The 20,538-nt window shown below is 35.3% G+C and overlaps 3 protein-coding genes across 3 annotated transcripts; 2 read left to right on the top strand and 1 right to left on the bottom strand.

The window, feature by feature from the left end:
• Positions 1-75: 75 nt before the first annotated feature.
• LOC115994884 (GTP-binding protein At3g49725, chloroplastic) lies at positions 76-7,707 on the top strand. Its single transcript, XM_031119199.1, has 13 exons — positions 76-606; positions 1,006-1,070; positions 1,194-1,256; positions 1,365-1,454; positions 1,566-1,678; positions 3,564-3,632; positions 4,210-4,354; positions 4,477-4,532; positions 4,660-4,710; positions 4,820-4,874; positions 4,949-5,005; positions 6,510-6,629; positions 6,759-7,707. Exons 1-13 carry the CDS (start codon positions 159-161, stop codon positions 7,257-7,259), a joined length of 1,833 nt encoding a protein of 610 aa, XP_030975059.1. The 5' UTR covers positions 76-158; the 3' UTR covers positions 7,260-7,707.
• Positions 7,708-9,973: 2,266 nt separating this feature from the next.
• LOC115949784 (probable pectin methylesterase CGR2) lies at positions 9,974-14,999 on the top strand. The gene is made up of 7 exons (XM_031067061.1): positions 9,974-10,243; positions 11,104-11,263; positions 11,483-11,531; positions 11,762-11,803; positions 12,965-13,339; positions 13,948-14,003; positions 14,474-14,999. The coding sequence occupies exons 2-7, from the start codon at positions 11,150-11,152 to the stop codon at positions 14,624-14,626; spliced, it is 789 nt and encodes a 262-aa protein (XP_030922921.1). The 5' UTR covers positions 9,974-10,243; positions 11,104-11,149; the 3' UTR covers positions 14,627-14,999.
• A 1,160-nt stretch (positions 15,000-16,159) lies between these two features.
• On the bottom strand, positions 16,160-18,569 carry LOC115993672 (pentatricopeptide repeat-containing protein At3g49710). The gene has a single exon (XM_031117617.1). The coding sequence runs from the start codon at positions 18,404-18,406 to the stop codon at positions 16,235-16,237; it is 2,172 nt and encodes a 723-aa protein (XP_030973477.1). The 5' UTR covers positions 18,407-18,569; the 3' UTR covers positions 16,160-16,234.
• Positions 18,570-20,538: the final 1,969 nt, after the last annotated feature.

Genomic DNA, 20,538 nt, shown 5'->3' with positions numbered 1-20,538 from the left:
TCATGAATATGGATAAAAATTGCCACCCCTCACTCTGCAGCAAAAAAATTCCTAAAAAACCACTATTTTGCAAATTTTGCCAATATTTCCCACACTGACACAGTCGTGGACCATACTACCGAAGAAGAAAGAAGAAGGAAATTGTGTAGAGTGTTCAAATGATCAGAACCTCAGGAACCCCAGTGACCTTGAGGTCTCTAACCCAAACCCTAACCTCACTCTGTTCAAACCAAACTCACCCTCACCCTCACCCTCACCCTCACCCTCATCCCACTCTCTCTTCTTCTTCTTCTTCTTCAATTCGCATTTTCACGTCCCCGTACTCCTCGTCGAAGCAGAAGAAAGAGAAAGAGAAAGAGGAGGAAGGAAGCGACGTCGTATCTCTATTCAACAGGGACCCAGATAGCCCTCCTCAGCTCTTCGTGGTCCAGCCCCGACTCCGACCCGATACCTACTTGCAGGCAAAGCTCAACGAAGCTCTCTGCCTCGCGAACTCTCTCGAAGAACAGAGAGATGGCTACTTCCTCTCCGATTTCTTCGACAAGTCTTTGCCTCCACATATTCTCGTTCAAAACCCCGCTGCCAAATCTCGCAAGCCTCGTGCTGGTCTCTCTCTATAACGTTATATTGTCATTTCTGATTCTGACTGAGATTGAAACTGCTCATTTTTTCGCTTTTGTAAATTGTGTTTTGGCTATAAATGCAAACTAGTCGATAATCCGTGCGATGCACTGAAGAGTCGATCAAAAATTTTAAAATTTTGCTTTGCTTAAATTTATGATCACTTGATAATAAAAAGTTACAATTTAAGAGGAAAAAAAAATACTAATACCAATTTTGATAAGTCCAACACCAATAATAATTTGGCATTTCTTTGCTATCGTAAATGATTTTTATAAATGTAAATGGATTTATGTTAGAATTTGTGAGTGTTTGTGTATTCAATTGCTGGGTCTATAAATGTGTGCCTTTTATCTTAATTTTTATGTGTTTATTTTGTTTCAGACACGTATTTTGGACCAGGGACAGTGGACACAGTTAAATGCCATCTTTATAATGCTGAATCAAAGGCAAGAGACTTTGAAATTTTCTCCTTGATTGTTTGATTTTTGGATTTTATTCATGGCATTTGTAGCATGCATGATTCGATCGAAGAAGTTTTCAACTTTTCATAAGCTTTATATGAATAGCAGGGTGAAGTGGATGCTGTTTTTGTAAATACGATACTGTCTGGGATTCAACAGCGGAATTTGGAGGCAAGTCGGGTCTAAGTACAATTTTGAGCTTTTAGTGCCTTGCTTATGTTTCTATAAAGATGGATTTTGATTTTGCATTTCTTTATATATTCCCATTATGAATGGCAGCGAGCATGGGATAAACCTGTACTGGACCGTGTGGGACTTATAATTGAGATATTTAATGCCCATGCTCATACAAAGGAGGGGAAGCTACAGGTATTCTAGGTAGCTTTTACTTTAATGTTTTTGAATTTTTTTGTTAGGTTTCAATTTGATTGTGTGGGAAGAACTGCTTCAAAGATTTTTTTTTTTTTTTGATCTTTACAGGCTGAATTAGCAGCTCTAATGTATAAGAAAACAAGACTTGTTAGAGTACGTAGTGCAGATGGACGCTTAACTTTTGGGGCAGCTGGAGAAGCTGAAGTCGTTAGTGCCCGAGGGTTAGTACATTGCCAAAATTTGTAGTGACACAGTTGATAATTACATATGCACCCGTTAGATCTTGAATCCACAGCCTCACCCTTCATGTTGCTTGTAGAAGGGGAAGTGGTGCTATTTGAACTAAAGCTAATTGGGGAAAATGTAGTGAAACAAAGCTGAGTAATACATTTTAAATAAAAAAATATTTCTCTATGCTACCGAGTAGATGTTACTCGCACTCTTGTCTACTTAATGCCCCTTCAAAGAGCGTTTTCTTTTTCTTTTGAATTTTTTTTTTTAATTAGCATCTTGGATTTTAAGATTAATCTGTGGAACCTGTTTACTTATAGTTGCTTCAACAAGACAATAAACAGGTCATACCCAGTGCACACAGCTCTTGCTTCTGCAGGGTTTAGGAAGAGTGGTTGATAGGCAACCTTATCCTCTATTTTGGAGAGACTTTAGAAATGGCAATAGACCAGAAAATGCATGTGTTGTAGATTTCATCATATACTTGATCCAAACCATACACACAATTGGTGATATTACAATGTGAAGTCACTTTCTTTGCTTCTTGAGACTCAGCTTATTTGATAAATGTTTTATGGTGATTGGCCATTATAGTTTCTATATACTTTAACATGAATTCTGTGGTGTCATGTGAAAATGATTTCATGTACATAGCAAAGCTAATTAAGAGTTTTGACTTCTGTATTGGCATAAATTCTTAGATTTGGAAAGGTTAGTCTTATAAATTCTAAATGGACAAGCTCATTTTGCTTGATGTGAAGAAAATTTGAAGTAATTGGCATTTATGGTTTAATGTAAACTAACTGTACTATTTGGACTCACCTGCTTTGTGTAAATTGCAACCTATTATCAGATTTGCAGTTTTTGTCCCAATCTTCCCTATCACATGGGACCAATGAACTATAGCTCAACTGGCACCTCCTCTCCTTGCAAGTGCTCGGTGGAGGGTGAGGTCATGGGTTCAAGACCCATTGGGTGCTTGTGTAACTTACCAATAATAAAATAAAATAAAAAAGAAAACTTCCCTATAAACGTGGGGAGATTGGTCTTAGACAAACTGACCAGGTTAGAAATTTTACTTTGGGTTGAATTTGGAATGACTTCTAGTTATAGTTCTTTATGCTGATTTCCTACTCTCACTCGCTTAACTGGAAAAGCTGGGCTAAACTAGAATCTGTTACCCCTCTCAAAAGTGGGGCTTAGATTATCTTACCCCTCCCTCAATGGTCCTTGACCTGTCTTCTCCTTCTTTCTTTTTTGTTTTGTTTTGTTTCGTTGTATTGTATTAATTTTGGCAGAACACTCTAGGTTTCTTTGTGGCATCTTGAAATATATATATTGATTTAAAAAAAAAATTCAAATAGGGTACAACAGGATCTCCAATTGCACTTCTCTAAAACTTTGTTTCATCAACTAAGCTGTAAAGTTTATCCTTTTTTTTTTTACTCTTAATTTTATTTGACATAATTTTTGGTTGCTTCATGCCCTTTTGATGTAACCCTTTGTCTCTTAAGTTTTAGGGCATAATGTATTATTACATTCAAGAGGGTTTTTTTTTTTTTTTTTTTTTTTTTTGGGGGGGGGGGGGTTTGGGGAGGGGGTGTTAGTTTCGCAATTTTGAAGGTCAAAGTGCTACATTTTTTTTGTATGGTAAATCTTATTGAAAAAAAAAGAGAGGAGACCTTAAGTATAATGGATGCACACAAAGGCTCACCTAAAGAAGACAAGGTGCTATGTGGTTGGTGCTAAATATATACAAACACTCTTGATATCTCTTTCTCCCATGTTTCATTTGTATGCACATTTCCATGTGTTTCATTTGGTTTATCTTTGAATCTTGGAACAACTTTTGATCTAAATGGGGTACAATTATAGGAGAGGAAGCGGGGGGCGTGGCTTTATAAGTGGTGCAGGAGAAACAGAACTTCAGCTTCAAAGACGAAGGTTTGCCCCATGATACTATTCTCTTAAATTTATAACAATTCCTAGATGCTATATATTGTACCCTTTTTTTTCCTGATTGAGTGGTGGCTGTAACCCTGTGCCTACTGCCTGATGAAAGTTCTAATCCAAATGAATGTGCTCGTTATTGGGAACTGTGGAAGGTATCTGCTTGAAACTTCAGACATTTCATAGTAACATCAAAGCAGATGCTTGCATCTTCATGTGGGAACATAAGCTGGTCAAAGACCTTTGCTTCACCTTACCGAATGTTTGACAATGTTCATTTGAAAGGATTTACAGCCTTTGATATATTTATATTTCCACCATATGGAGTTTCGTTGCCTATGATATCTACCTTGAACTTGTTGTCAAGTACATATATGAATTTGGTTAAGTAATCAATTCCTAAGACTTATCCTGCAGCAGCATTATGTTTAGCATTTCAGATGGAGCCTTACTGACTAGATAGTCTATCTGGTTAATGAAATATGAGATTCATTTAGTTTCCATCTTTGGTTTACTGATTATATTGACTTGCATTTATTCTCAAGTCCACTTAATGGCACTATAATTGCAGAATTCTAGACCGGAGAAGTTATCTGTTATCTCAGATTGAAGAGGTTCGTCGTACACAAGCTTTGCAACGTGCTGCTCGCAAGAGGCATGGAGGCTCAGATGGTCAGGGCTTAGCTACTGTAGCTGTAATTGGGTACACAAATGCTGTAGGTGGTCTAAATCTAATTATACTTGGTCCTCATAGCTATTATGCATGTCATCTAAACCAGATATGTTTACTTTTTTTTTTTTTAATTTTGACATGTTTTTACATTATTTTGGTAACCAGGGAAAATCGACATTAGTTAGTGCGCTTTCTGACAGTGATCTGTATAGTGATGCTCGGTATTTTAATTCTCTTGTTGAATATATTATTCAAATTTACTTTCCATATTTTACTTAAGCTGTTGACTTCTGATATCCTTTTTCCCCCTTTTGTCTGACTGGAGATGTGAACTTATATTTTTGGCAGATTGTTTGCGACAGTTGATCCAAGATTAAGAAGTGTTGTTCTTCCTTCTGGGTAATATTTTCAGTAATGAGTTAAATGTTTGCTCTCAATTTTAAAATGAAATTTATTATTCACCTTTCTAGGGTTTTTATTCCACTAATCCAATTGAGTGTTTGTTCAGGAGGAAGGTGCTTTTTAGTGATACAGTAGGATTTATATCTGATTTGCCTGTTCAGGTAATGCAAAAGCTTGCACAACTGCTTTGTGGTTATTGCTATTTTTTGGTCACTAATACATTCTAAATTTGTAGTTAGTGGATGCGTTTCATGCAACTTTGGAAGAAGTGGTGGAAGCTGACCTGCTTGTGGTATGATTTAAGTGCCTGTCCTTTCATTACTGGAGATCAGAATCACTTCTCTGATTTATCACATAGATCATTGCTCTCCTTGCTTTGTTAAACAAATAGGTAGGAGAAGATAAAATATGAGAAGAGAAACAAGATTACTGAAGTTTACTGAGGGTAGTCAATTTTCTTAATAGATTTTATGACAATATGATGTGTTCTCTTTGGGTCCGGCTCCCCTCCCATTATAAATCCTCCCATTTTCAAACATATGAAAGTCACGTGGCAACCAATAATTCTAAAGGTTAAAAAATATACTGCGTCAGACAATTTATTTCTCACCTCACAGCATACTCTACTTCTTCGCCTTTCTATCTCAGTGCCTTGACGAACTCAAACATACTGAATCACTTTCCTGATGAGGTTGAGGAAGGCCTACTCATGAGCTTCTCACTCTCAACTTCTGAGGCAAGAAAAGGCCAATCTATGAATTCAAATGGGAGGAAATGATTATTTATTTTTGTTTGTGTATGCTTGTATATGAATTCTTTCAAATTCAAAATAATTGGAAAGATGGGGTGGGTGGGTCAAATAGAAATGAGTCTACTAACCTTCCAATCAACCAATTTCAGATACTAGATATTAAAAAGATTTCTATTTCTCTATTGTTCTACCGAAGATTTCTTGTAAATGGGTCCAAATTGGCGCTCCATTTATTTCTCTGGTAATGGAGCCATGGTGGTGGATGTTGTAGCAGAGAGAGCCATGGTGCCATGGTGGTGGCATCTCTGAAAGCTCCGGTAGCATTCCAATGGCTCCTTGTCATTGGTGTGGGCAGTGGGTTTGCCAAGGAGGCTGCTGAAGTAGTTGGATTTGGGAAAGAGAAATAAATTATATTTTGAGGTGGCATGTTTTTGACCTTCAGATTTATTAATTGCCATGAGTCTTTCATCTGTTTTAAAATTGGAGGAAATGGGACGATTTATAATGGGAGGGGAGCCAGACCCGTTCTCTTTAACTGCTCAGAAAAAAAAAATTCCTTTTGAGACGTTATGACAATATCTGATATTCTCCATATCCAGTCAATTAAGCCCTCATACAGGTTGTCTGAGCATGAGAGCATGATATATATAAAAGAAGGTATCTATACCGGCTATTGGGCCGGTATTTACTGTATCACGTGTTGCCCTAGAGGTGTCTTTAAAGAAACAAGAAAATGCCCTCATGGGGGTGGCCTCCCTTGTAATTTTGTTGGTAAATTTCTTTCACTTCTTCGGTTGTCTTGCCACAGTCATCTTTTAAATATGATTTGTTAACAAAACCAAATTCGCTTCAGGCTTTGTCATGGTTAAATTAGAACAAAACATATAACGCTATACAATATGATGTGCTTTACCTTTATTTCTTTTTCACCTTGCAATACATGATATAATATTAGTAAACAACAATGAAATTATAGTAATTCCAGGAGTTAATACTAAGCATGATACATGATATGAATATCTGATATATTTCTTTGTATTTGCAGCATGTATTGGACTCTACTGCCCCTAATCTTGATGAGCACCGGTCAACAGTGTTGCAAGTTCTTAAGCAGTTAGGGGTATCTGAGGAGAAGCTTCAGAATATGATTGAAGTTTGGAATAAGGTATAACCATTCAATCTTCTCCTCTTTTCCACCCACTCCAGATTAGAAGGATAAACTGGGAAAAAAAAATTAAAAAGAAGGAAAATTTCTTAAAAGTTTGCTCTCTTCTGATTTTTGAGAATTGCTCAGATTGATTGTCAAGAAGAGGGCATGAATGATGTTGAAGATGACTTCATCAGTTCCTCAGAAAAAGAAGATGATATGGCATCTGATCTATCAGCGGAAGAACCAGTTGATGATTATGATGATGACAATGTGTCTGAACAGTTACCAGAGTCTCTTGCAGAGACATTGGATGATGAACCAGGTGAGTACTCGGATGGCTGGCTTGATGAAGAGACTCCTGGTGAAGAAAGTCTTTTGGGATGGGCTCAGCATGACCAAAAAAGCGAGTCCTCCAAAAATTGTGTAACGGATAAGGATTTACAATCCCAGTGTCCACCTGGTCCGCATGTCAGAACATCTGCTATAATGGGAGTTGGTTTTCAAGAGTTGCTTGAACTTATTGATGAGAAGCTAAGGATCCATGACAAGAAGACGAAGGCCCAAAGAGTAGTAGGAAGAGGATTATTTGAACAAAAATGGAGGCCCCCTCGCACAGAGGACGATGCCATTGTAGTTGAGCAGTAACATGCATTATCCTATACGTTATGTGGATCGTACTTCTTTTCTAGCTTAAAGCTCCATAGTCAAAATGCCTATTGGTACACTTAATTGGCAACTTAAGAGAGTTCTTCTCAGCTTCATCATTTACAGTTAAAGCAGCTGGCTTGGGTGGTAGGAGAAACTGCTCAATAGCTCGCCCAGTTCTCTTAATCTGTGTATCAATGTCTTCCATTTATACCTTCTTCAGCTTCAAGCTGAGCTAGCCTTGAGAGTTCAATTTTTCTTTTCAATTTTGGAAACACAACATTTATCTAAATTTTGGAAGCGACTTCTTTGTATTGAGTTTTTGTACCTGTATAATATTGGACTTTGGGGTGCCCAAAGTGTACAAAAACACAATAATATGTTTAAAATTCCGTACAATTTATTAGGCAATAAATTATAATAAGCTCTGTAGCAAATCTTGACATTAGATTTATTCCGATATTGTTGAAATTCCCACTTCCCAGCATTGGGTTGTCTGTACTCTGTAATTCTCCTTTGAACGTGTGTACAGTTGCAAAATTCTTGCCAACTGTATTTGCGCGTGAAATGAATAAAGAAGGTGGTGGCCGACATTTCATAGTGATACTCATACTCGAGAGAATCCCACATTCCATGTTCCGGTGCTGTACCTGTATAGCATTTCGGTTTCTTATTGGTTTACCAGAAGGACCCCGGTATTTTATTGGGTCCTCTTCACGGGTGTCAGTAACTTTAAATCATTTATTAATGAATTATTTTAGGAAAATTTTAATATAATTTTTATGAAAAATATAAAAATTTGTAAAAAATGACAAGTACTATGTTCATAATATTTTCATAACACTTTTACAACAAATCATAGGTTGTTAGTTGTTAATAATTCTAATTTGAATTTATTATGGAAATTACTTTTTGGTTATATGAATAACAGTTTGTAACAACTTGTCATTTAGAATTTGTTATGAAAATGTGGATATAGTATTTCTTGTAAAAAAAAATTATTTTTTCTTTCTTTCCTCTTAAAAAGTTTCTATAAATATTTCATAAATCAATGCTCTTAGAGACATTTGTTAACTTTTCCCATTTTTATTTTGTTTTTTAAAAGATTGGATGGAATTTCAACTTATGTTAGTTCCATGACAATTGTTCTTTATTATTGGATTAAGAAATTAATTGTGGGTTTCAATTAGCTGAACTATTAAAGTATCTAATGGTTGAATAAGAGATTTGGGTTCAATTCCATCCTACACCAAAAATTGATTGGTGTCTTAGAGTGATAACAAAAAACTATTATTAGGACCGGACGCCATAGGTTGAAACTATTTTAAAAAAAATTAAGAAATTAATTGTTTTTTTTTTTAAGGAGATAGAAGTCGAATATCTAATCTCTTATTTGGCCATGAATTATTTTAATAGATGAGCTAACTCAAACCTATAAAAAGACCGACCTTAAGAGTTAGGAGAAAATTTAAAGACAAAAAATTTGATTGGTTTTTTGGTGGAGATAGAAGTCAAATATCTGATTTCTTATTTGACCACAAATAATTTTAATTTGATTGGTTTTTTGGTGGAGTGAACGTTATAGGTTAAAATTTTTTATTAAAAAAAGGATTAAGAAATGAATTGGTTTATTTATTTATTTATTTATGGAGATAGAAGTTGAATATCTAATCTCTTGTTAGGCCACAAATAATTTTAATAGATGAGCTAACTCAAACTTATAAAAAGACCGACCTTAAGAGTTATGAGAAAATCTAAAGACAAAAAATTTGATTCATTTTTTGGTGGAGATAGAAATTGAATATCCGATCTCTTATTCAACCACAAATAATTTTAATAGATTAGCTAATTCAAACCTATAAAAAGATCGACCTTAAGAATTATGAGAAAATCTAAAGACAAAAAATTTGACACATGTTAATATGACAAATTGTTAGTGATAAACTATAAAATGATGTCAATAGTGGACCTAGATGAGAAGGAAGTATACCGACTATGAGTTCCACTAGCTGTGAGAAGGAGAAAACATACACCCGGGTGTATTTTTCCCTAGATTAGAACCACTACAAACTTAGCACATTGGTGTAAGTTGTCATTTTTTTTATAATACTCGAGTTGGAAATTTTACCAGTTGAGTTAATTGAAATTCACATAAATAAATAAATAAATAAAGAGGAGAGAAGTAATATGTTCACAACATTTTCACAGTGTAATTAGTTGTTATTGGTTTAAATTTGAACCTACAAGCAAAATTACTTTTTTACCGCAACAATAACAACCAGTAATAACTTACCACTTAAGATTTGTTGTGAAAATGTTGTTGACATAACATTTCTCTAAAAACCAAATGTTATGTTCATAATATTTTCATAACAAATCTTATGTGACAGGTTGTTACTTACTGTTACAAGTGGGTAAGAAAGTAATTTTAATGTTGGATTTAAATTAAAAACCTACAACAATCTATCAGTTATAATTTATTATAAAAATATTGTAAAAATATCGTGGACGCAACGGTATTCAGAAATGGTCTACACTCCTACAGTCAGAGTCTACACTTTTTTTGACTTGGATCTGAATCTGAGACTGAAAGCAATGGGCAATGGCCTAACTAGATTGGATCTTCTATTAATATCGCGTCGCCGACACAAGATGCCAGTAATTAATCAAACTACTTATTAAGATTATCGCGTGGTGCTGCGCGCGTTATGCTTATCATCCAACAAACACACACACACACACCCACAGAGTGAAACAAACAGTCACGTATCCAAAATTCGCGTCGTATCCAACATAATAAAAGTACCATTCGCATTTAAATCTAACTCCACCACTTCTCTCTCTCTCTCTCCAATCTCCAAACTCCATCGCAAGCTAAAAAAGCAGAGCATTCACACAGCACAGCACAGCACAGCACAGCAAAACGCAACGCAACAGATCTAAGATCCAAACCTCAATGCGTTTCGCTCATTTCCTGATCTGAGGTAACTCTCTCTCTCTCTCTCTCTCTCTCTCTCTCTGCTTCTTTTCGGATTTCATGCTTATTGAAAACTTTACTCGTTTCATTATGGTATTGAATCGATATCAATCATTTTTTTTATATATGGATCTGAGTGCACCGTTTATGGTTTCCATTGCATTCTCTCACTATGTATTGAATGAGTGATCGCTTTTGTCTATTCTGTTCTCTGTTTCTGATTTTGGATTTGGATTTGGCATTTGAAGTGCAGTTTTTTTATTTAATTCTACTATGACTAAGTTGATTATTGGAGATCTTAAATATTCTTTTATTTTCGGAGCTCTTTGTTTGTTTCCTTAGATATTGGCGAAGAAAAAGGTGTTGAATTTATTGGATCTTTCTTAATTTGGGATTGAATAAAGTGGATTGGGTTCTTTTCTTGGAAGCTAAGACACCATATATGATCAAATATTTATATATTTAAACAGAAGGGGCCAAAGCTCCACCACATGCAATTCAATTTCATTTCCAAACAAACCCCACAATGCCTTACAGAGTTCTTCATGTTTAGATAAGCAGCTTCATACACAAATGTCTAACAAATACAGCTAAAACTCGATTTTCTGGAAACACCTCCGAGTTTATGCAATACTTTTTAAAAAATAAATAAATTTTGAGATAAAGATTTAATGATTGTGAAATAGAATGTATGAATATACTTCTATCTTGCAATTTTCATCAGTGGCTTATGTTAAAATATCTGTGATTTTATGGCTGCATATTCGTTTCTTCCACACGCTGCTTTAACCGGTGAAGATTTACTATGTTTATATGGTTTATTGTCCTGTGAAAGCTAATTTTTCGCCATGGAATTTTTTTAAACAGGGTATAGTTCAGTTTTGCGGACGCATTGTTTTATACAAAAGTGGCTATGTCAAGGAGGCAAGTAGGCTCCACACGGCGTGGTGGAAGTCTTCCGTTTGTGGGAGTCATAAATTCAAAATCGAAATCTTCTCCCTTAGTATCTGTAGTTCTTGTCGTTCTGGTATTGTTCATATCTAAACATCACTTATCTTTTTGCCAATTTATATTTTAGTCTGTATTTGTGTGTAGTTGCTATTTCAGTTAGAGATCATGATGTTTGGTTACTAATCATATTTTTCCTGTCATTTTTAAGCCCATATTTTAAATAGTACAAATGATAGCAAAAGTTATTAGTTAAAATCCTGATAGCTTCTTTTTGTCTCTTGGTTGAAACTTGCAGGGAGTAATCCTTCTTATCGGCTATGCTTCTCGAAGTTCTCATAGCTCAGGTTTGTGTTTGGTTTGTGTACACTACTCTTTGTCATTGCATGAAATGGTAAATAAATTTTAGATTCAATAGGTTAGGCATGCCATTTTTGGCTTCTTGCTGTCAAGTGTGGCTATGGAACAACATGAATCACTTCTTTGTGTGCTTTCTTTTTAGATCAAAATGTCTCTTTATTATTTTAATTATTATCAAATTAATGCATTAATTAAAATATCATTTTTAACAATACAGGTGCATTTGGAGGAAGTAGAGAAACAGATAGCAAGATTGAAGGTATATTTGTTTGGCCTCCCATCCCCACGTCCACCCCCAACACACACAAAAATGTTGCTGCTTAATTTTTCCTTTTGAATGACATATAAAGGTCTAGGCATGTTATATATATAGTTTGCAATTGTATCTCGACATTAAGCTGCTTGAAATATTGGGAAGAATTATTATTTTTTGTGTACATTGGAGGCACCTAAGCTTATGGGCGTACAATGAAAAGCCTGTCCATGCTCTTTCAAGAGAGAAAGTTGGACCTAGGTGAGGGGGCACAACTTCCTCCTTTATCTTTTATTGTGAACCAAATTAAATACTTATATCAATGGTGTACATATAGACTAAGATGGGCAGCTTGTGTAGTGATGAATGTTCTCCAAGTGTTGCTTTTGGTAGAAGCATCAGGTATTCTAAATATGTGATAAAACTTGCCAATGAACTCTAGCTCAAATGATGCTCCCTCCCCTTGTAAGAGTAAGGTGGAGGGTGAGATTGTGGGTTCATGACCCACTGGATGCATGTGTTGCTTACAAATAAAAAAAAGGATATTGTGGAGAACTTCAATCAAGTAAAAACTTTTTTTTTTGGTTAAGTATAGTGGATGATCATTGAAATGTGCTTTTAATCTTTGATTTGTTGCATGCCAAGGTCGAAGTTTCTGGATTTGAATGTCCCCCATCCTCCTCCTCACCACACCCCCCCCCCCCCCCCCCCCAAAACCCAAACAATAAGGGACCATAATTTAGAAAATCTTTATATTTGTAATCTGGGAAAAAAGTTATGTAGGGAAAATTTCTAACTTAAAATGTTATTTAAGGCAATATGATTCGCTTTTATATGCTTTACATGGTAACCTTATGATTCACCACCTTGAGTAGGTTGTCCTTTGCTCCTATATATGTGTCATGCAGCATTTAACAGTGAACAAGTTCTGATAATGTCAGATGTGTTTTGAATTGAACCATATTGATAATTGATGAATTTGAAGCTATAAGCTGATACAGTTTCCATCCTCAATGGCCAAGATTGAGGTTTTAAGTCATTCTCCTCTCCCCCCCTCACCCCCCACCCCCCACCAAAAAAAGAGTCAGTGCATAGAAATCAACGATAGCAATATGGCCCTTTAACTATTTTCTTAAATTCAAGGTGGAAATTCATTGCATCTTGCAGGTGACTTTTCATGCACCGCAGAAGTTGAGAGAGCAATACCTTATCTAAAGAAAGCATATGGTGACAGCATGCGCAAAGTTTTGCATGTGGGCCCTGATACTTGTTCAGTGGTCTCCAAATTGTTAAAAGAAGAAGAAACTGAGGCATGGGGTGTGGAACCGTATGACATAGAGGATGCTGATGGAATCTGCAAGAGTCTTGTGCACAAAGGCATTGTTCGTGTGGCTGATATCAAGTTCCCTCTACCCTATAAAGCAAAATCTTTTTCTCTTGTTATTGTGTCAGACACATTGGATTACCTGTCTACAAAATTCCTGAACAAGACCCTTCCAGAAATTGCTAGAGTGTCTTCTGACGGTCTTGTTATCTTTACAGGTATTCTTTTTTTTCTTTTTTTGAGAAATTTATCTATCCGCATAATATCAACATTACAAAATATTCATTTGTTATTTATTTATTTATTTTTAAATTTATAAATTCATGTTCAGAAGTAATTGCACTTTTAGCTGCATCACTTTTGATGGATACATCAGCAACCTAATGCATCACAATAATTGTCTAAAAGACGTTTAGCAATGACATCTCCTATCTCTCACTCCCTTCTCTCTAATTCATGCGCACACCAGCTAAGTGGGAAACTTTTATCCTAGGCAGATAAACAGATAAAGTCGATAGAATGATTTAGATCTCTTGCTATGGAAGCTAGGACAAAAATCTCCACAGTAATCAAACTTTCTCACTTGTATTGAATAATCAATAGAAATACTTCAATTTATAGCTTTAAGCATTGTACTTTCCTGTTGGGCATATGTACATCTTTGAATGATTGTTAGATATTTTTTCTTGGTTCTGTTATTCCTTTATGATAATTTCATAAATATCTATTGCTGGCATTCATTTTCCAATGTTATCATCATGGTTATTCTTGTGAAAAAGTATTAAGCCTGATCTTTGTTTTCTTTGCTTTTCAATTTTATGTTTAGGTTACCCTGGTCAACAGAGGGCTAAAGTTGCTGAGTTGTCTAAATTTGGACGGCCGGTAAGTGTACATATATCACAACTTGTATGGCATCTCTCAGCTCTTCGGGTGTTGTTGGATTAAAACTACTTTGTTAACAATCATGTTTATTGGTGAAGTCTTCGCTGGTTTTCAATGCAGACTCAATTTGAAGGGGCACTATATAGGGATACTATATTAGCGTTCAGCATTTAGTGATTAAATTATTGTTGTGTTGTATATTTCAAATGGTACAATACAAAAAAAAGGTTAAGAGCTAGCAAGGAAAGAGGTCTGGAAAATCATTAATCCGTGTTCCATATCCTTGCTGAATTCTTTTGGTTAATCATTACCATTACCAAGTATAATGGAAGAATCAAGAGGACTCCAGTTGTTCCATTTATGCTTATTTTTGTTGTATTATATTATATTATTTGATTTTGTAACATTTTTTAGTTCTCAGATCTAAATGTGATTTTGACTATAGTTTATGCTTTTTTTATCTGTTGTAGGCAAAATTGCGAAGCTCGTCTTGGTGGGTACGCTTTTTTGTCCAGACCAGCTTAGAAGAAAATGAAGCTGCCATAAAGAAGTTTGAGCAGGCTGCATCCAAGAATTCATACAAGCCAAGCTGCCAAGTTTTCCATCTCAACTCATACCATTGATATTTTAAGATTTATTACATTTTATCATCATTTTTGGGACTCTCTCATGCAACAACCCCACAAAAGAGGAAAAAAAGTGAAAAGAAAATGTCCAGTGCTCATATAAAATGCACCCTCTTTGAGGTTATCAGCTTTGGTACAATAGATGTTTATGATATTCCTTATGTTTTGTTCCTAACATTATACAATCAAATATTTATTAATTTAATTGGAAAAATAGCCTGCATTCTTTTTCTCTGTAATCTCTCTTGTTATATTCACAATTTTTGGGAATTTCTCATGCAAACAAAATAGATAAATAAATAAAAACTAGTATGAAAAGAGGGGAAGAAGATTTTCAGCTTTCTCATACAAAATGCTTCTTTGTGGGCTATTGAATTCAGTGTCATAAATGTTTGATTAGATAAACTTATGTTCTGTAATTCATATTATACAGTCAATATCCCTTTAATTGAATGATGGTAAATATTAGCATCAATTGTTTACCTCCGTTTGTTAAATTTTTATCTGGTTTTCTTATCCGTGCTTCTCTCAAAAAGAATATCTCCAGGCCATCATCTTGCCTATGCGTATTGTGCTTGCACATCAGTTTTTGAGAATCTGTGCTTTGCTCCCACAACAGAACTCCAGCCATTCGGTTTAATCCCCCACCCCTTTTTGGGGCCTATGTAAAGTAATATTAGCTTAACAAAAAGTAAAAAAATGCAAAACTACTCCACTCTATCACTTCACAATTTTGTCTACTTCAAAAATATAGCTTTACCAAATGCTTGTGCATTGACATCAAGACGCACAAAACATGCTTGCATTATAAAACCTTTCATGTGGTGATTTCCGGATCAGGTGCTCCATTGTGAGTGAATCATATATTCTACAGATGGCACATGATTCCAATGCACCAAGGGAAAGAATCTGCTTGTTTAAGGTTCATGGGGAAAATTAAACCTGTCAGAATGCAAATATTCCATACAATGAAATTCTTTTGCTACATTTAAGCACCCCACTACTGGGGGATCAAATCCTGGATTCACCATTCAACCACAAGGGTCGGCTTCATGTTCACTTCAATAAATTTTACTATAGAGAGTTGTGTTGTTGACCAACGGAAAACTTGAGAGAAAGAAAGATGCACAAACAAAAAGGACAGCAAAAAAAGAAAAAAGAAAAAGCTGAGGTGAACTATCTATACTCTTATCAGTTATGGTTTGCAGTAGACAAAGTCAAAGAAATAATCAAAACTCTCATCAACTTGATTGGCTCAAGAATGAAAATAATGTAGATTTATGCTGAATCTTAACTAACTGCTTGAAAATTTTAATGAGCTTTTGTATTTTGGTTGGTGCCATAAGTTTGAGCAGAGTCAATGGTTAGTAGATACCCTTGACTGATGAGTTACTGATGTTATGCCTTCTTCGGGGGCTGATACAGCACTGGGTTCCTCATTGATTGCTTGGCAATTTGAATGAGCTTTTGTATTTTGGTTGGTGCCATGGGTTAGTAGATACCCTTTATTGATGAGTTACAGATGTTATGCCTTCTTCGGGAGCTGATACAGCACTGGGTTCCTCTTTCTCTGTCGCAATGGTGAAGTTTAGACGCACTCAATTATCACCAATAATCCCCACATGAGCATTTCCCTTCCTTAAAGCAGTGAAACCTGTGAGTATCTCTAATAGTGATTTCCCTCCCAGAAATGGCAGAAATAAATTTGATTGCGTTGTGGCAATCCCCACATATCCTTAGGTTCTTCACGACAAGTATAGGCTCTCCATCTTTAGTTGAGATCAGCCCAAAAGCAACTGCTAGCTTCTCACTGTGATGCCCTAACCTCATCTCCTTCTCTCCCTGCCCTGTTTCATCATCCTTAACCAAAGCCCATCTCACATCTGGCACATACCCTGCTCGCTTCATCTTCTTTGACATCTCCTCCAAGTATTCATATATTTCCTTTGTCATCGGGTGTGAACTATCTTCAGCTACAAACACATGTATCCTCTTATTCACCTCAATCCAGCTACAACCTGGTTTCTTTTTTAAACCTCTATCTCGCATAAGCTTTCTAACTGTTGCAGATTCTTCCCATTTTCCAGCACTGGCATACATATTGGCAAGCATGACATAGGGAGCAGCATTTGAAGGTTCCAGCTGAAGAACATTATTGGCGGCCTTTACTGCTAGCTCCATGTTTCCATGTGTTCTACAAGCACCAAGTAGCGAAGCCCAACCGATTGAGCCAGGGCTAAATGGCATTGTCTCAATTAGCCTCTCAGCTTCACTCAGTTTGCCAGCACGACCCAAAAGATCTATCATGCATGAATAATGCTCTGCTTCTGGTTCAATGCTGAATTTTTCTTTCATCATATTGAAATAATTCTGACCCTCCTCAACCTTTCCAGTGTGAGCACAAGCACAAAGGACAGAGATAAAGGTTATGCTTGTAGGGGCAATATCTATCTCCAGCATTTGCTGAAAAAGACGTATTGATTCTGTTCCAATACCATGTTGAGCATAACCTGCAATCATTGAATTCAACGAGACAGTATTGTGCTCCGGCATCCTATCAAATAACCTCCTTGCATCTTGAAGATTCCCACACTTCGAGTACATTGCAACGAGAGCATTATTGACTGAAATTCGATTCGAAGGAATCTCGGATTTGATTGCCAACGCATGAATCTGTTTTCCTTGAGAAGGAGATGACAAATTGGAACATGCACTAATCACACAGACGAAACTGCAATCATCAGGGCGGTAACCAACACATTGCATCTGCCGAAAGCAATCAAGAGCATCTTCAGAGAAATCCTCATTTTGGGAAAACCCTGAAATCATTGTGTTCCAAAGAACCAAATCTGGTTCAGGAATCTCTTGAAATACTTTCCTACAATCTGACATACCACCCTTACACTTGGAATATAAATCAATCAAACCACTACCAACATGTGAATTCTGGTGAAATCCAGTCTTTATCAACTTGGCATGAAACTGAAGCCCACCCAACAAATCCTCCACACATGTAAACGCAGTCAAAACACTCGCCAAAGTAAACATGTCAACAATAAATCCCCTCCTAACCATTTCCTGAAACAATCCCAGCGCTTTTGATCCTTCCCTATGTTGCCCATACGCCACAATCATTGAATTCCAAGACACCTCATCTCTAACCTCCCCCATCCCATAAAACACCCTCTTTGCCTCCTCCAAAAACCCGTTCTTACTATAATAAGTAACAAGCGCATTGTTAACCGAAACATAAGAATCAAACCCACCCGACACTGTCAAAGCGTGCACTTGTCTTAGAATGTCTATATCATCAGAACAAGCCGTGACCATACCAGACAGAGTGAAGCCATCCATGTCAAGACCCATCTCCCTCATCCCCGAAAACAAGCGAAATGCAGGCTCAGGTTCACCACGATCTGCATAGGTAGAAATGAGAGTGTTATAAGAGACAAGGTCTGGTTGCGGCATTTGTTCGAACAGTTGGTGGGCAATATCAGTTCTTGATTCTTTAGCGTAGGCAGCAATGATGGCGTTGAAAGAGAACACATTGGGGTCTAAAGTGCAGTGAAAGGCGTTGCGGGCAGCAGAGAGGCGGCCACATTTGGAGTATGCAAGGATGAAGTGGTTGGAGAGGTAGGTGGAAGAAGGGATAAGGGACTTGATGTATAGGGTGTGGAGGGACTTGGCAGTGAGGAGATCTTTCTGGGTAATGCATGTTTTCAAAAGGAGACGAAAGGTTTGGAGGGACCATGGCCATGACCATGAGATTTGGTTCATCTACTACGTACTTTTACAGGGAAACGCATGGGCATGTGTTAAGTTTACGAGGAAATAGTTAGTTTGCAAGAGTACCTTTTGGATTTGGCATTCAACTGCAGTTAGTCTATTTTCAGTATTTTGACTCTTGAGACCCCGTACTTTTTTTTTTTTTTAACCGACCCCAGACTCCTAAATCAAGTAAGATTTAAAATGTTGCATTTTGGGTTTTGATCTTGTTATATGAATAACAAAGCCTGGTAGTTGAATGGACACTTTTCTATGCACAAAGTACTTGAAAGTCTAAAAAGAAAATGTTCGAACCGTAAAAATGTTATAATTATTTCTAAAAAAAAAAAATAACAAATTGAGATTCACCCCATTTTTAATTGAAATATATTTATTAGAAATTGTGAGATAGACTCTATAGTCTATAGTGATTGCAAAGCTTAAATATAGGGGTGGACCCACTAAGAAGGGTGGGGGCCATGGCTCTTCACACTTTTTCAATTTTATAAAATTATCCCTAAATTTTCATAAATTTTTCAAAAAATATATGGTTCCCCTCAAACTTTATAAATATTGGATTTTTACTCCTTAAATTTACCTAAAACTTCCAAAAGAAATATGATTAGCCCTCCAAACTCTTCATATTTGTTGTATGATACTAGTAACTTGGTTCAATTTTATATTTGTTATTATTTTGGCCACCCATTCATAAAATTTTAGTTCCTTCCCCACTTAAATAGCTATATCTTATGGGTTTCAATGAGTTCAATTTTAATCCTCACTTCGAATATATATATACTTTTTAAGATAGTTAGATCTTTATTAACAAGTTTTATGTATGTTACAATATAACTAATGAATGATATATATCAAAATACTATAAGTCTTTTATATAAATATATTTATTTATTTGATAATTTGATAGTTACAATGGAGAAATAGAGATTTGAACTCTAAGGGGGTGTTTGGTAGGGGTATTTAAACAACATTACACGTATTTTCACATACTTTTTCACCTACACGCATTTTCAAAAAATATAAACAATGTTATTAAAACAACATTATCAAACAGACCTTAAATGTCTTAGAAACACTAAGAAGTGTTAATAAGTTGAACTACAATAAATCTTATATGGTCATCCTAAAATTACGACATTGATACAAAACTAAGAGAGTCCATTATATTATTTGAAAACAAAATTGTAGCTTATGGTTGATCCTTTTATGTTCAAGGTGGGTGCTTAAAAACAATTTCAGTTTGGAAGAAAAGTCAGGTTGGGCAAAGTACAAGTAACCAGAAAAAAAAATAGATGATAGGAAAGTAATACAAATGTCAGTTTTATTACATGATTTCATGTGTCCACATTCTAATATTTTGATTAAATTAAAGGGTTAAATCAAGTTATACTTGATATAACTTTTTATTAAAATTATATCATACAATAATTTTTTTTATTAATTCAATATTTTGAAAATTTCATAATTGATTACATGTTCTTAATAAGCACATTAAAATTCATATCAATCGAATATTTTTTTTTTTATCTTATCCATAAACTCATATATGTTTTGCAATTTTAAAATATCAAATTGAAACTTAATTTTATAAATGAGATAATTATTAGCCTCTGATAATCTCAAAATTTTGGAAGTATGACAGTATAAAAAGATTTAATGAAATCTAATGAAGGTATTGTCATATACTAACATATTAATTTAAAATTTTATTAAGTGGTGTAATATTGACAAAATTTAAATCAAGTATATCTCGAACTAAACCCTAAATTAAGATATAATTTTCTACATTATAGAAAAATCTTACTAGATCAAATAAAATCATTCAAGATTATATATAAATATATATGTTTGATATAGATAGCAACAACATGAAACTAAAAACATGTTGATTTTGATAATTTTATTGTCATATAATTTAATGTCAATAAGAATAATAAAATTTAGCTAAATTTAAATATTTGTGTACAAGAATATAGGAAACGTTAACTGTGTGTTATAATAATAATAATAATAATAATAATAATAATAATAATAATAATTGTGGGAGCCTAAGAACTGAGGATGAAGTTGAAGGGTCGCAGCATTGGTGTGGGAATGTTGCAAGCCACAGGCCCGAGGAAGGAAAG

The sequence above is a fragment of the Quercus lobata genome, chromosome 6, assembly GCF_001633185.2.
Source record: "Quercus lobata isolate SW786 chromosome 6, ValleyOak3.0 Primary Assembly, whole genome shotgun sequence".
Classification (NCBI taxonomy): Eukaryota; Viridiplantae; Streptophyta; class Magnoliopsida; order Fagales; family Fagaceae; genus Quercus; species Quercus lobata.
This window is presented reverse-complemented; position numbering and strand designations above follow the sequence as displayed.